General features: G+C 40.4%; 1 protein-coding gene across 1 annotated transcript in view; it reads right to left on the bottom strand.

Annotated features, from left to right (window-relative positions):
* The window catches only part of LOC149780127 (tudor domain-containing protein 5-like), a 222,523-nt gene that overhangs the window by 155,706 nt on the left and 52,156 nt on the right, over positions 1–14,661 (bottom strand). The window contains exon 10 of the mRNA XM_089936896.1: positions 13,296–13,357. Coding sequence (XP_089793022.1) covers positions 13,296–13,357 — 62 coding nt within the window. The remainder of the gene's footprint in view (positions 1–13,295; positions 13,358–14,661) is intronic.

Here is a 14,661-nt window from a genome sequence, read left to right as displayed (position 1 = left end):
ATAGGGGCCTGGTACTAAAGTCATAGAACATGGTGATACAGTATAGGGGCCTGGTACTAAAGTCATAGAACAAGGTGATACAGTATAGGGGCCTGGTACTAAAGTCATAGAACAAGGTGATACAGTATAGGGGCCTGGTACTAAAGTCATAGAACATGGTGATATAGTATAGGGGCCTGGTACTAAAGTCATAGAACATGGTGATAGAGTATAGGGGCCTGGTACTAAAGTCATAGAACATGGTGATAGAGTATAGGGGCCTGGTACTAAAGTCATAGAACATGGTGATAGAGTATAGGGGCCTGGTACTAAAGTCACAGAACATGGTGACAGAGTATAGGGTCCTGGTACTAAAGTCACAGAACATGGTGATAGAGTATAGGGTCCTGGTTCTAAAGTCACAGAACATGGTGATAGAGTATAGGGTCCTGGTACTAAAGTCATAGAACATGGTGATAGAGTATAGGGTCCTGGTACTAAAGTCATAGAACATGGTGATAGAGTATAGGGTCCTGGTACTAAATCATAGAACATGGTGATAGAGTATAGTGTTCCAGTACTAAAGTCATAGAACATGGTGATAGAGTATAGTGTTCCGGTACTAAAGTCATAGAACATGGTGATAGAGTATAGGGTCCTGGTACTAAAGTCATAGAACATGGTGATAGAGTATAGGGTCCTGGTACTAAAGTCACAGAACATGGTGATAGAGTATAGGGTCCTGGTACTAAAGTCATAGAACATGGTGATAGAGTATAGGGTCCTGGTACTAAGTCATAGAACATGGTGATAGAGTATAGGGTCCTGGTACTAAAGTCATAGAACATGGTGATAGAGTATAGGGTCCTGGTACTAAAGTCATAGAACATGGTGATAGAGTATAGGGTCCTGGTACTAAAGTCATAGAACATGGTGATAGAGTATAGGGTCCTGGTACTAAGTCATAGAACATGGTGATAGAGTATAGGGTCCTGGTACTAAGTCATAGAACATGGTGATAGAGTATAGGGTCCTGGTACTAAAGTCATAGAACATGGTGATAGAGTATAGGGTCGTGGTACTAAAGTCATAGAACATGGTGATAGAGTATAGGGTCCTGGTACTAAGTCATAGAACATGGTGATAGAGTATAGGGTCGTGGTACTAAGTCATAGAACATGGTGATAGAGTATAGGGTCCGGGTACTAAAGTCATAGAACATGGTGATAGAGTATAGGGTCCTGGTACTAAAGTCATAGAACATGGTGACAGAGTATAGGGTCCTGGTACTAAGTCATAGAACATGGTGACAGAGTATAGGGTTCTGGTACTAAAGTCATAGAACATGGTGATAGAGTATAGGGTCCTGGTACTAAAGTCATAGAACATGGTGATAGAGTATAGGGTCCTGGTACTAAAGTCATAGAAAATGGTGATAGAGTATAGGGTCCTGGTACTAAAGTCATAGAACATGGTGATAGAGTATAGGGTCCTGGTACTAAAGTCATAGAACATGGTGATAGAGTATAGGGTCCTGGTACGAAGTCATAGAACATGGTGATAGAGTATAGGGTCCTGGTACTAAAGTCATAGAACATGGTGATAGAGTATAGGGTCCTGGTACTAAAGTCATAGAACATGGTGATAGAGTATAGGGTCCTGGTACTAAAGTCATAGAACATGGTGATAGAGTATAGGGTCCTGGTACTAAAGTCATAGAACATGGTGATAGAGTATAGGGTCCTGGTACTAAGTCATAGAACATGGTGATAGAGTATAGGGTCCTGGTACTAAGTCATAGAACATGGTGATAGAGTATAGGGTCCTGGTACTAAAGTCATAGAACATGGTGATAGAGTATAGGGTCCTGGTACTAAAGTCATAGAACATGGTGATAGAGTATAGGGTCCTGGTACTAAGTCATAGAACATGGTGATAGAGTATAGGGGCCTGGTACTAAAGTCATAGAACATGGTGATAGAGTATAGGGTCCTGGTACTAACGTCATAGAACATGATGATAGAGCATAGGGTCCTGGTACTAAGTCATAGAACATGGTGATAGAGTATAGGGTCCTGGTACTAAAGTCACAGAACTTGGTGATAGAGTATAGGGTCCTGGTACTAAGTCACAGAACATGGTGATAGAGTATAGGGTCCTGGTACTAAAGTCATAGAACATGGTGATAGAGTATAGGGTCCTGGTACTAAAGTCATAGAACATGGTGATAGAGTATAGGGTCCTGGTACTAAAGTCATAGAACATGGTGATAGAGTATAGGGTCCTGGTACTAAAGTCATAGAACATGGTGATAGAGTATAGGGTCCTGGTACTAAAGTCATAGAACATGGTGACAGAGTATAGGGTCCTGGTACTAAAGTAACAGAACATGGTGATAGAGTATAGGGTCCTGGTTGTAAAGTAACAGAACATGGTGATAGAGTATAGGGTCCTGGTTCTAAAGTCATAGAACATGGTGATAGAGTATAGGGTCCTGGTACTAAAGTCATAGAACATGGTGATAGAGTATAGGGTCCTGGTACTAAAGTCATAGAACATGGTGATAGAGTATAGGGTCCTGGTACTAAAGTCATAGAACATGGTGATAGAGTATAGGGTCCTGGTACTAAGTCATAGAACATGGTGATAGAGTATAGGGTCCTGGTACTAAGTCATAGAACATGGTGATAGAGTATAGGGTCCTGGTACTAAGTCATAGAACATGGTGATAGAGTATAGGGGCCTGGTACTAAGTCATAGAACATGGTGATAGAGTATAGGGGCCTGGTATTAAAGTCATAGAACATGGTGATATAATATAGGGGCCTGGTATTAAAGTCATAGAACATGGTGATAGAGTATAGGGGCCTGGTACTAAAGTCAAAGAACATGGTGATATAGTATAGGGGCCTGGTACTAAAGTCAAAGAACATGGTGATACAGTATAGGGGCCTGGTACTAAAGTCATAGAACAAGGTGATACAGTATAGGGGCCTGGTACTAAAGTCATAGAACATGGTGATATAGTATAGGGGCCTGGTACTAAAGTCATTGAACATGGTGATAGAGTATAGGGGCCTGGTACTAAAGTCATAGAACATGGTGATAGAGTATAGGGGCCTGGTACTAAAGTCATAGAACATGGTGATAGAGTATAGGGGCCTGGTACTAAAGTCATAGAACATGGTGATAGAGTATAGGGGCCTGGTACTAAAGTCACAGAACATGGTGACAGAGTATAGGGTCCTGGTTCTAAAGTCACAGAACATGGTGATAGAGTATAGGGTCCTGGTTCTAAAGTCACAGAACATGGTGATAGAGTATAGGGTCCTGGTACTAAAGTCATAGAACATGGTGATAGAGTATAGGGTCCTGGTACTAAAGTCATAGAACATGGTGATAGAGTATAGGGTCCTGGTACTAAGTCATAGAACATGGTGATAGAGTATAGTGTTCCGGTACTAAAGTCATAGAACATGGTGATAGAGTATAGGGTCCGGGTACTAAAGTCATAGAACATGGTGACAGAGTATAGGGTCCTGGTACTAAGTCATAGAACATGGTGATAGAGTATAGGGTCCTGGTACTAAGTCATAGAACATGGTGAGAGAGTATAGGGTCCTGGTACTAAAGTCATAGAACATGGTGATAGAGTATAGGGTCCTGGTACTAAAGTCATAGAACATGGTGATAGAGTATAGGGTCCTGGTACTAAAGTCATAGAACATGGTGATAGAGTATAGGGTCCTGGTACTAAAGTCATAGAACATGGTGATAGAGTATAGGGTCCTGGTACTAAGTCATAGAACATGGTGATAGAGTATAGGGTCCTGGTACTAAAGTCATAGAACATGGTGATAGAGTATAGGGTCCTGGTACTAAAGTCATAGAACATGGTGATAGAGTATAGGGTCCTGGTACTAAAGTCATAGAACATGGTGATAGAGTATAGGGTCCTGGTACTAAAGTCATAGAACATGGTGATAGAGTATAGGGTCCTGGTACTAAGTCATAGAACATGGTGATAGAGTATAGGGTCGTGGTACTAAGTCATAGAACATGGTGATAGAGTATAGGGTCCTGGTACTAAAGTCATAGAACATGGTGATAGAGTATAGGGTCCCGGTACTAAAGTCATGGAACATGGTGATAGAGTATTAAGTCCTGGTACTAAAGTCATAGAACATGGTGATAGAGTATAGGGTCCTGGTACTAAAGTCATAGAACATGATGATAGAGTATAGTGTTCCGGTACTAAAGTCACAGAACATGGTGATAGAGTATAGGGTCCTGGTACTAAAGTCACAGAACATGGTGATAGAGTATAGGGTCCTGGTACTAAAGTCATAGAACATGGTGATAGAGTATAGGGTCCTGGTACTAAAGTCATAGAACATGGTGATAGAGTATAGGGTCCTGGTACTAAAGTCATAGAACATGGTGATAGAGTATAGGGTCCTGGTACTAAAGTCATAGAACATGGTGATAGAGTATAGGGTCCTGGTACTAAGTCATAGAACATGGTGATAGAGTATAGGGTCCTGGTACTAAGTCATAGAACATGGTGATAGAGTATAGGGTCCTGGTACTAAAGTCATAGAACATGGTGATAGAGTATAGGGTCCTGGTACTAAAGTCATAGAACATGGTGATAGAGTATAGGGTCCTGGTACTAAGTCATAGAACATGGTGATAGAGTATAGGGTCCTGGTACTAAAGTCATAGAACATGGTGATAGAGTATAGGGTCCTGGTACTAAAGTCATAGAACATGGTGATAGAGTATAGGGTCCTGGTACTAACGTCATAGAACATGATGATAGAGCATAGGGTCCTGGTACTAAGTCATAGAACATGGTGATAGAGTATAGGGTCCTGGTACTAAAGTCACAGAACTTGGTGATAGAGTATAGGGTCCTGGTACTAAGTCACAGAACATGGTGATAGAGTATAGGGTCCTGGTACTAAAGTCATAGAACATGGTGATAGAGTATAGGGTCCTGGTACTAAAGTCATAGAACATGGTGATAGAGTATAGGGTCCTGGTACTAAAGTCATAGAACATGGTGATAGAGTATAGGGTCCTGGTACTAAAGTAACAGAACATGGTGATAGAGTATAGGGTCCTGGTTCTAAAGTAACAGAACATGGTGATAGAGTATAGGGTCCTGGTTCTAAAGTCATAGAACATGGTGATAGAGTATAGGGTCCTGGTACTAAAGTCATAGAACATGGTGACAGAGTATAGGGTCCTGGTACTAAAGTCATAGAACATGGTGATAGAGTATAGGGTCCTGGTACTAAAGTCATAGAACATGGTGATAGAGTATAGGGTCCTGGTACTAAAGTCATAGAACATGGTGATAGAGTATAGGGTCCTGGTACTAAGTCATAGAACATGGTGATAGAGTATAGGGTCCTCATACTAAGTCATAGAACATGGTGATAGAGTATAGGGTCCTGGTATTAAAGTCATAGAACATGGTGATATAATATAGGGTCCTGGTATTAAAGTCATAGAACATGGTGATATAATATAGGGTCCTGGTACTAAAGTCATAGAACATGGTGATACAGTATAGGGGCCTGGTACTAAAGTCATAGAACAAGGTGATACAGTATAGGGGCCTGGTACTAAAGTCATAGAACAAGGTGATACAGTATAGGGGCCTGGTACTAAAGTCATAGAACATGGTGATATAGTATAGGGGCCTGGTACTAAAGTCATTGAACATGGTGATAGAGTATAGGGGCCTGGTACTAAAGTCATAGAACATGGTGATAGAGTATAGGGGCCTGGTACTAAAGTCATAGAACATGGTGATAGAGTATAGGGGCCTGGTACTAAAGTCATAGAACATGGTGATAGAGTATAGGGGCCTGGTACTAAAGTCACAGAACATGGTGACAGAGTATAGGGTCCTGGTACTAAAGTCACAGAACATGGTGATAGAGTATAGGGTCCTGGTTCTAAAGTCACAGAACATGGTGATAGAGTATAGGGTCCTGGTACTAAAGTCATAGAACATGGTGATAGAGTATAGGGTCCTGGTACTAAAGTAACAGAACATGGTGATAGAGTATAGGGTCCTGGTTCTAAAGTAACAGAACATGGTGATAGAGTATAGGGTCCTGGTTCTAAAGTCATAGAACATGGTGATAGAGTATAGGGTCCTGGTACTAAAGTCATAGAACATGGTGACAGAGTATAGGGTCCTGGTACTAAAGTCATAGAACATGGTGATAGAGTATAGGGTCCTGGTACTAAAGTCATAGAACATGGTGATAGAGTATAGGGTCCTGGTACTAAAGTCATAGAACATGGTGATAGAGTATAGGGTCCTGGTACTAAGTCATAGAACATGGTGATAGAGTATAGGGTCCTCATACTAAGTCATAGAACATGGTGATAGAGTATAGGGTCCTGGTATTAAAGTCATAGAACATGGTGATATAATATAGGGGCCTGGTATTAAAGTCATAGAACATGGTGATATAATATAGGGGCCTGGTACTAAAGTCATAGAACATGGTGATACAGTATAGGGGCCTGGTACTAAAGTCATAGAACAAGGTGATACAGTATAGGGGCCTGGTACTAAAGTCATAGAACAAGGTGATACAGTATAGGGGCCTGGTACTAAAGTCATAGAACATGGTGATATAGTATAGGGGCCTGGTACTAAAGTCATTGAACATGGTGATAGAGTATAGGGGCCTGGTACTAAAGTCATAGAACATGGTGATAGAGTATAGGGGCCTGGTACTAAAGTCATAGAACATGGTGATAGAGTATAGGGGCCTGGTACTAAAGTCATAGAACATGGTGATAGAGTATAGGGGCCTGGTACTAAAGTCACAGAACATGGTGACAGAGTATAGGGTCCTGGTACTAAAGTCACAGAACATGGTGATAGAGTATAGGGTCCTGGTTCTAAAGTCACAGAACATGGTGATAGAGTATAGGGTCCTGGTACTAAAGTCATAGAACATGGTGATAGAGTATAGGGTCCTGGTACTAAAGTCATAGAACATGGTGATAGAGTATAGGGTCCTGGTACTAAGTCATAGAACATGGTGATAGAGTATAGTGTTCCGGTACTAAAGTCATAGAACATGGTGATAGAGTATAGGGTCCTGGTACTAAAGTCATAGAACATGGTGATAGAGTATAGGGTCCTGGTACTAAAGTCATAGAACATGGTGATAGAGTATAGGGTCCTGGTACTAAAGTCATAGAACATGGTGATAGAGTATAGGGTCCTGGTACTAAGTCATAGAACATGGTGATAGAGTATAGGGTCCTGGTACTAAAGTCATAGAACATGGTGATAGAGTATAGGGTCCTGGTACTAAAGTCATAGAACATGGTGATAGAGTATAGGGTCCTGGTACTAAAGTCATAGAACATGGTGATAGAGTATAGGGTCCTGGTACTAAGTCATAGAACATGGTGATAGAGTATAGGGTCCTGGTACTAAGTCATAGAACATGGTGATAGAGTATAGGGTCCTGGTACTAAAGTCATAGAACATGGTGATAGAGTATAGGGTCGTGGTACTAAAGTCATAGAACATGGTGATAGAGTATAGGGTCCTGGTACTAAGTCATAGAACATGGTGATAGAGTATAGGGTCGTGGTACTAAGTCATAGAACATGGTGATAGAGTATAGGGTCCGGGTACTAAAGTCATAGAACATGGTGATAGAGTATAGGGTCCTGGTACTAAAGTCATAGAACATGGTGACAGAGTATAGGGTCCTGGTACTAAGTCATAGAACATGGTGACAGAGTATAGGGTCCTGGTACTAAAGTCATAGAACATGGTGATAGAGTATAGGGTCCTGGTACTAAAGTCATAGAACATGGTGATAGAGTATAGGGTCCTGGTACTAAAGTCATAGAACATGGTGATAGAGTATAGGGTCCTGGTACTAAAGTCATAGAAAATGGTGATAGAGTATAGGGTCCTGGTACTAAAGTCATAGAACATGGTGATAGAGTATAGGGTCCTGGTACTAAAGTCATAGAACATGGTGATAGAGTATAGGGTCCTGGTACTAAGTCATAGAACATGGTGATAGAGTATAGGGTCCTGGTACTAAAGTCATAGAACATGGTGATAGAGTATAGGGTCCTGGTACTAAAGTCATAGAACATGGTGATAGAGTATAGGGTCCTGGTACTAAAGTCATAGAACATGGTGATAGAGTATAGGGTCCTGGTACTAAAGTCATAGAACATGGTGATAGAGTATAGGGTCCTGGTACTAAGTCATAGAACATGGTGATAGAGTATAGGGTCCTGGTACTAAGTCATAGAACATGGTGATAGAGTATAGGGTCCTGGTACTAAAGTCATAGAACATGGTGATAGAGTATAGGGTCCTGGTACTAAAGTCATAGAACATGGTGATAGAGTATAGGGTCCTGGTACTAAGTCATAGAACATGGTGATAGAGTATAGGGGCCTGGTACTAAAGTCATAGAACATGGTGATAGAGTATAGGGTCCTGGTACTAACGTCATAGAACATGGTGATAGAGCATAGGGTCCTGGTACTAAGTCATAGAACATGGTGATAGAGTATAGGGTCCTGGTACTAAAGTCACAGAACTTGGTGATAGAGTATAGGGTCCTGGTACTAAGTCACAGAACATGGTGATAGAGTATAGGGTCCTGGTACTAAAGTCATAGAACATGGTGATAGAGTATAGGGTCCTGGTACTAAAGTCATAGAACATGGTGATAGAGTATAGGGTCCTGGTACTAAAGTCATAGAACATGGTGATAGAGTATAGGGTCCTGGTACTAAAGTCATAGAACATGGTGATAGAGTATAGGGTCCTGGTACTAAAGTAACAGAACATGGTGATAGAGTATAGGGTCCTGGTTCTAAAGTAACAGAACATGGTGATAGAGTATAGGGTCCTGGTTCTAAAGTCATAGAACATGGTGATAGAGTATAGGGTCCTGGTACTAAAGTCATAGAACATGGTGATAGAGTATAGGGTCCTGGTACTAAAGTCATAGAACATGGTGATAGAGTATAGGGTCCTGGTACTAAAGTCATAGAACATGGTGATAGAGTATAGGGTCCTGGTACTAAGTCATAGAACATGGTGATAGAGTATAGGGTCCTGGTACTAAGTCATAGAACATGGTGATAGAGTATAGGGTCCTGGTACTAAGTCATAGAACATGGTGATAGAGTATAGGGTCCTGGTACTAAGTCATAGAACATGGTGATAGAGTATAGGGGCCTGGTATTAAAGTCATAGAACATGGTGATATAATATAGGGGCCTGGTATTAAAGTCATAGAACATGGTGATAGAGTATAGGGGCCTGGTACTAAAGTCATAGAACATGGTGATATAGTATAGGGGCCTGGTACTAAAGTCATAGAACATGGTGATACAGTATAGGGGCCTGGTACTAAAGTCATAGAACAAGGTGATACAGTATAGGGGCCTGGTACTAAAGTCATTGAACATGGTGATAGAGTATAGGGGCCTGGTACTAAAGTCATTGAACATGGTGATAGAGTATAGGGGCCTGGTACTAAAGTCATAGAACATGGTGATAGAGTATAGGGGCCTGGTACTAAAGTCACAGAACATGGTGATAGAGTATAGGGGCCTGGTACTAAAGTCATAGAACATGGTGATAGAGTATAGGGGCCTGGTACTAAAGTCACAGAACATGGTGACAGAGTATAGGGTCCTGGTTCTAAAGTCACAGAACATGGTGATAGAGTATAGGGTCCTGGTTCTAAAGTCACAGAACATGGTGATAGAGTATAGGGTCCTGGTACTAAAGTCATAGAACATGGTGATAGAGTATAGGGTCCTGGTACTAAAGTCATAGAACATGGTGATAGAGTATAGGGTCCTGGTACTAAGTCATAGAACATGGTGATAGAGTATAGTGTTCCGGTACTAAAGTCATAGAACATGGTGATAGAGTATAGGGTCCGGGTACTAAAGTCATAGAACATGGTGACAGAGTATAGGGTCCTGGTACTAAGTCATAGAACATGGTGATAGAGTATAGGGTCCTGGTACTAAGTCATAGAACATGGTGAGAGAGTATAGGGTCCTGGTACTAAAGTCATAGAACATGGTGATAGAGTATAGGGTCCTGGTACTAAAGTCATAGAACATGGTGATAGAGTATAGGGTCCTGGTACTAAAGTCATAGAACATGGTGATAGAGTATAGGGTCCTGGTACTAAAGTCATAGAACATGGTGATAGAGTATAGGGTCCTGGTACTAAGTCATAGAACATGGTGATAGAGTATAGGGTCCTGGTACTAAAGTCATAGAACATGGTGATAGAGTATAGGGTCCTGGTACTAAAGTCATAGAACATGGTGATAGAGTATAGGGTCCTGGTACTAAAGTCATAGAACATGGTGATAGAGTATAGGGTCCTGGTACTAAAGTCATAGAACATGGTGATAGAGTATAGGGTCCTGGTACTAAGTCATAGAACATGGTGATAGAGTATAGGGTCGTGGTACTAAGTCATAGAACATGGTGATAGAGTATAGGGTCCTGGTACTAAAGTCATAGAACATGGTGATAGAGTATAGGGTCGTGGTACTAAAGTCATAGAACATGGTGATAGAGTATAGGGTCCTGGTACTAAGTCATAGAACATGGTGATAGAGTATAGGGTCCTGGTACTAAAGTCATAGAACATGGTGATAGAGTATAGGGTCCTGGTACTAACGTCATAGAACATGATGATAGAGCATAGGGTCCTGGTACTAAGTCATAGAACATGGTGATAGAGTATAGGGTCCTGGTACTAAAGTCACAGAACTTGGTGATAGAGTATAGGGTCCTGGTACTAAGTCACAGAACATGGTGATAGAGTATAGGGTCCTGGTACTAAAGTCATAGAACATGGTGATAGAGTATAGGGTCCTGGTACTAAAGTCATAGAACATGGTGATAGAGTATAGGGTCCTGGTACTAAAGTCATAGAACATGGTGATAGAGTATAGGGTCCTGGTACTAAAGTCATAGAACATGGTGATAGAGTATAGGGTCCTGGTACTAAAGTCATAGAACATGGTGATAGAGTATAGGGTTCTGGTACTAAAGTAACAGAACATGGTGATAGAGTATAGGGTCCTGGTACTAAAGTAACAGAACATGGTGATAGAGTATAGGGTCCTGGTTCTAAAGTCATAGAACATGGTGATAGAGTATAGGGTCCTGGTACTAAAGTCACAGAACATGGTGATAGAGTATAGGGTCCTGGTACTAAAGTCATAGAACATGGTGATAGAGTATAGGGTCCTGGTACTAAGTCATAGAACATGGTGATAGAGTATAGGGTCCTGGTACTAAGTCATAGAACATGGTGATAGAGTATAGGGTCCTGGTACTAAGTCATAGAACATGGTGATAGAGTATAGGGTCCTGGTACTAAAGTCATAGAACATGGTGATAGAGTATAGGGTCCTGGTACTAAAGTCACAGAACATGGTGATAGAGTATAGGGTCCTGGTACTAAAGTCACAGAACATGGTGATAGAGTATAGGGTCCTGGTACTAAAGTCATAGAACATGGTGATATAGTATAGGGTCCTGGTACTAAGTCATAGAACATGGTGATAGAGTATAGGGTCCTGGTACTAAAGTCATAGAACATGGTGATAGAGTATAGGGTCCTGGTACTAAAGTCACAGAACATGGTGATAGAGTATAGGGTCCCGGTACTAAAGTCACAGAACATGGTGATAGAGTATAGGGTCCTGGTACTAAAGTCATAGAACATGGTGATATAGTATAGGGTCCTGGTACTAAGTCATAGAACATGGTGATAGAGTATAGGGTCCTGGTACTAAAGTCATAGAACATGGTGATAGAGTATAGGGTCCTGGTACTAAAGTCATAGAACATGGTGATCGAGTGTAGGGTCCTGGTACTAAGTCATAGAACATGGTGATAAAGTATAGGTTCCTGGTACTAAAGTCATAAAACCTTATAATGACACTGCCTTACAGCAAGACTGTCTTATAGTAAGACCACCTTATAATGACACTGCATTACAGTGAGAACATCTTATAGTGAGACCACATTATAATGACACTGCCTTACAGCAAGACTGTCTTATAGTAAGACCACCTTATAATGACAATGCCTTACAGTGAGAATGTCTTATAGTAAGACCACCTTATAATGACACTGCCTTACAGTGAGAACATCTTATAGTAAGACCACCTTATAATGACACTGCCTTACAGTGAGAACATCTTATAGTAAGACCACCTTATAATGACACTGCCTTACAGTGAGAACATCTTATAGTAAGACCATTTCCAGGGTTCTTCCTCCACCAATTATACTGGTCGCCATGAAAAATGGCATTAAACACTAGAACAACAACAACAACAACATAGTAAGGCCACCGTATAATGACACTGCCTTACAGCAAGACTGTCTTATATTAAGACCACCTTATAATGACACTGCCTTACAGTGAGAACGTTTTACATTAAGACCACCTTATAATGACACTGCCTTACAGTGAGAATGACTTATAGTAAGACCACCTTATAATGGCACTGCCTTACAGTGAGAACATCTTATAGTAAAACCACCTTATAATGACAATGCCTTACAGTGTGACTGTTTTATAGTAAGTCCACCATATATGGAGGAAAACTTATAATTAATTACATCATGCATACATTTTTAATATCAACTAACTGAATGTACCATATAGACTATTTGCCCAAAGGTGTTCCGTTTTGTTTAACCAGAAAAAAGGCAGCGTGGTAAAAAGAAGGCTATAACCTGCTTGTCTTTTTTCTCAGTTCATAAGCTAGAACTAAATATAACTACCATGATCTTGTGTCTGTAATCTTAATTCTGACAACCCAAACACAGTCCTTAGTTACACTTTGTTGTACAATGTCATTATTGCATGACCATTTGGTCAAAGACGCAGAACAATTACCTAGCCATAAGTATACTCCTGGTCACCAGCTGCCAAGAAGGCCCAACAAGGTGACCATACATACTCCATTCAGAGTCAAATCCTGTTGTCATAATGTGCCAGAATATCAAGCTTAACTTTGTTTGTTCTACTGATTACTCCGAACAAGCTGCATACACATAGATCTGCCAGCATATGGCACAGGAAGATCGGGGTCTGTGGAGTTTGCAGTTGGTCTCAACTTATAAGCAAGTATATATAGTAATATAATAACTTTACCATTTTCAGTTCACTTAATCTCCCATTTTCAATCACTTTTCCATTTCAATTTATTTGCTTTCCCATTTTCATTTTACTTACTTCATAAATCTGAGGGAATCTCTGTGCACAGAGCAAGTATTTCCATAGTCCACATAATACACCTGAAAATATAAAATGTATCCAGCTTGTATTTAAAAGGTTTTAATGATTTAAGTTGAATGCGCTGAAAACAAAATTTATACAAATCTTGCTTCATTTACACATCAATTTATGCCATAATGTAAGTACAAATATACACATGTACCCATCAATTTATGCCATAATGTAAGTACAAATATACACATGTACCCATCAATTTATGCCATAATGTAAGTACAAATATACACATGTACCCATCAATTTATGCCATAATGTAAGTACAAATATACACATGTACCCATCAATTTATGCCATAATGTAAGTACAAATATACACATGTACCCATCAATTTATGCCATAATGTAAGTACAAATACACACATGTACCTATCAATTTATGCCATAATGTAAGTACAAATATATACATGTACCCATCAATTTATGCCATAATGTAAGTACAAATATATACATGTACCCATCAATTTATGCCATAATGTAAGTACAAATATATGCAAATACTGATCACTCATGAAAATAAACACATGCCAACAATGTTATAAATAATGTCCCCATCAGGTGTATGTATACATTCTTAGAGTTAGCTACCCCTGTCCATGTTGATAGACTATTACCCTATCAACTTACCTTATCTTGTGATATCAACATGACATCATCAAAGTTGGGACAGGACAGTATACCTTTTATAGGACAGTATTTTCATCAACAATCTGACTGGAAAGGTTGGGACAGGACAGTATACCTTTTATAGGACAGTATTTTCATCAGCAATCTGACTGGAAAGGTTGGGACAGGACAGTATACCTTTTATAGGACAGTATTTTCATCAGCAATCTGACTGGAAAGGTTGAGCATGTGGGTATCAATGCAATCAGCATGACATCACAATAACTGAGCGTGTGTGATTTGGATATTTAACAGCTTTAACAATTCATATTGCTACAATGTCTGCAGTGTAACAGTTTATAGTTATGTCTAGCACTGGGGCATCATGCCACAGACATGTTGCATGATGTCCCACCCAGTCACATTATCCTGACACCAGGCCCACCAGTCCTAACACTAACCTTTTAATGCTGAGCGCCTAGTGAGGCTGCTGTTAGTACCATTTGAATAAGTCTTTGGTATGACTCTGCCAGGGTTTGAACCTGCGACCTCCTGCATCCGGGGAAGATGCTCCAACCACCAGGCCACTTCAGTGGTCTCACAATAATGTGAAATAGGCAAGCAAATGATGTCAACATGACAACAAAACAGACAAAACTTTAGTATGTGCACATTCACAAGTTTCCAATCACATCAATTCTAGG

Source organism: Sinohyriopsis cumingii, chromosome 16 (assembly GCF_028554795.1).
Source record: "Sinohyriopsis cumingii isolate HCF-2022 chromosome 16, ASM2855479v2, whole genome shotgun sequence".
In the NCBI taxonomy this organism is placed as follows: Eukaryota; Metazoa; Mollusca; class Bivalvia; order Unionida; family Unionidae; genus Sinohyriopsis; species Sinohyriopsis cumingii.
The sequence above is the reverse complement of the archived record's forward strand: the minus strand, read 5'-3'. Positions and strand labels throughout refer to the sequence as shown.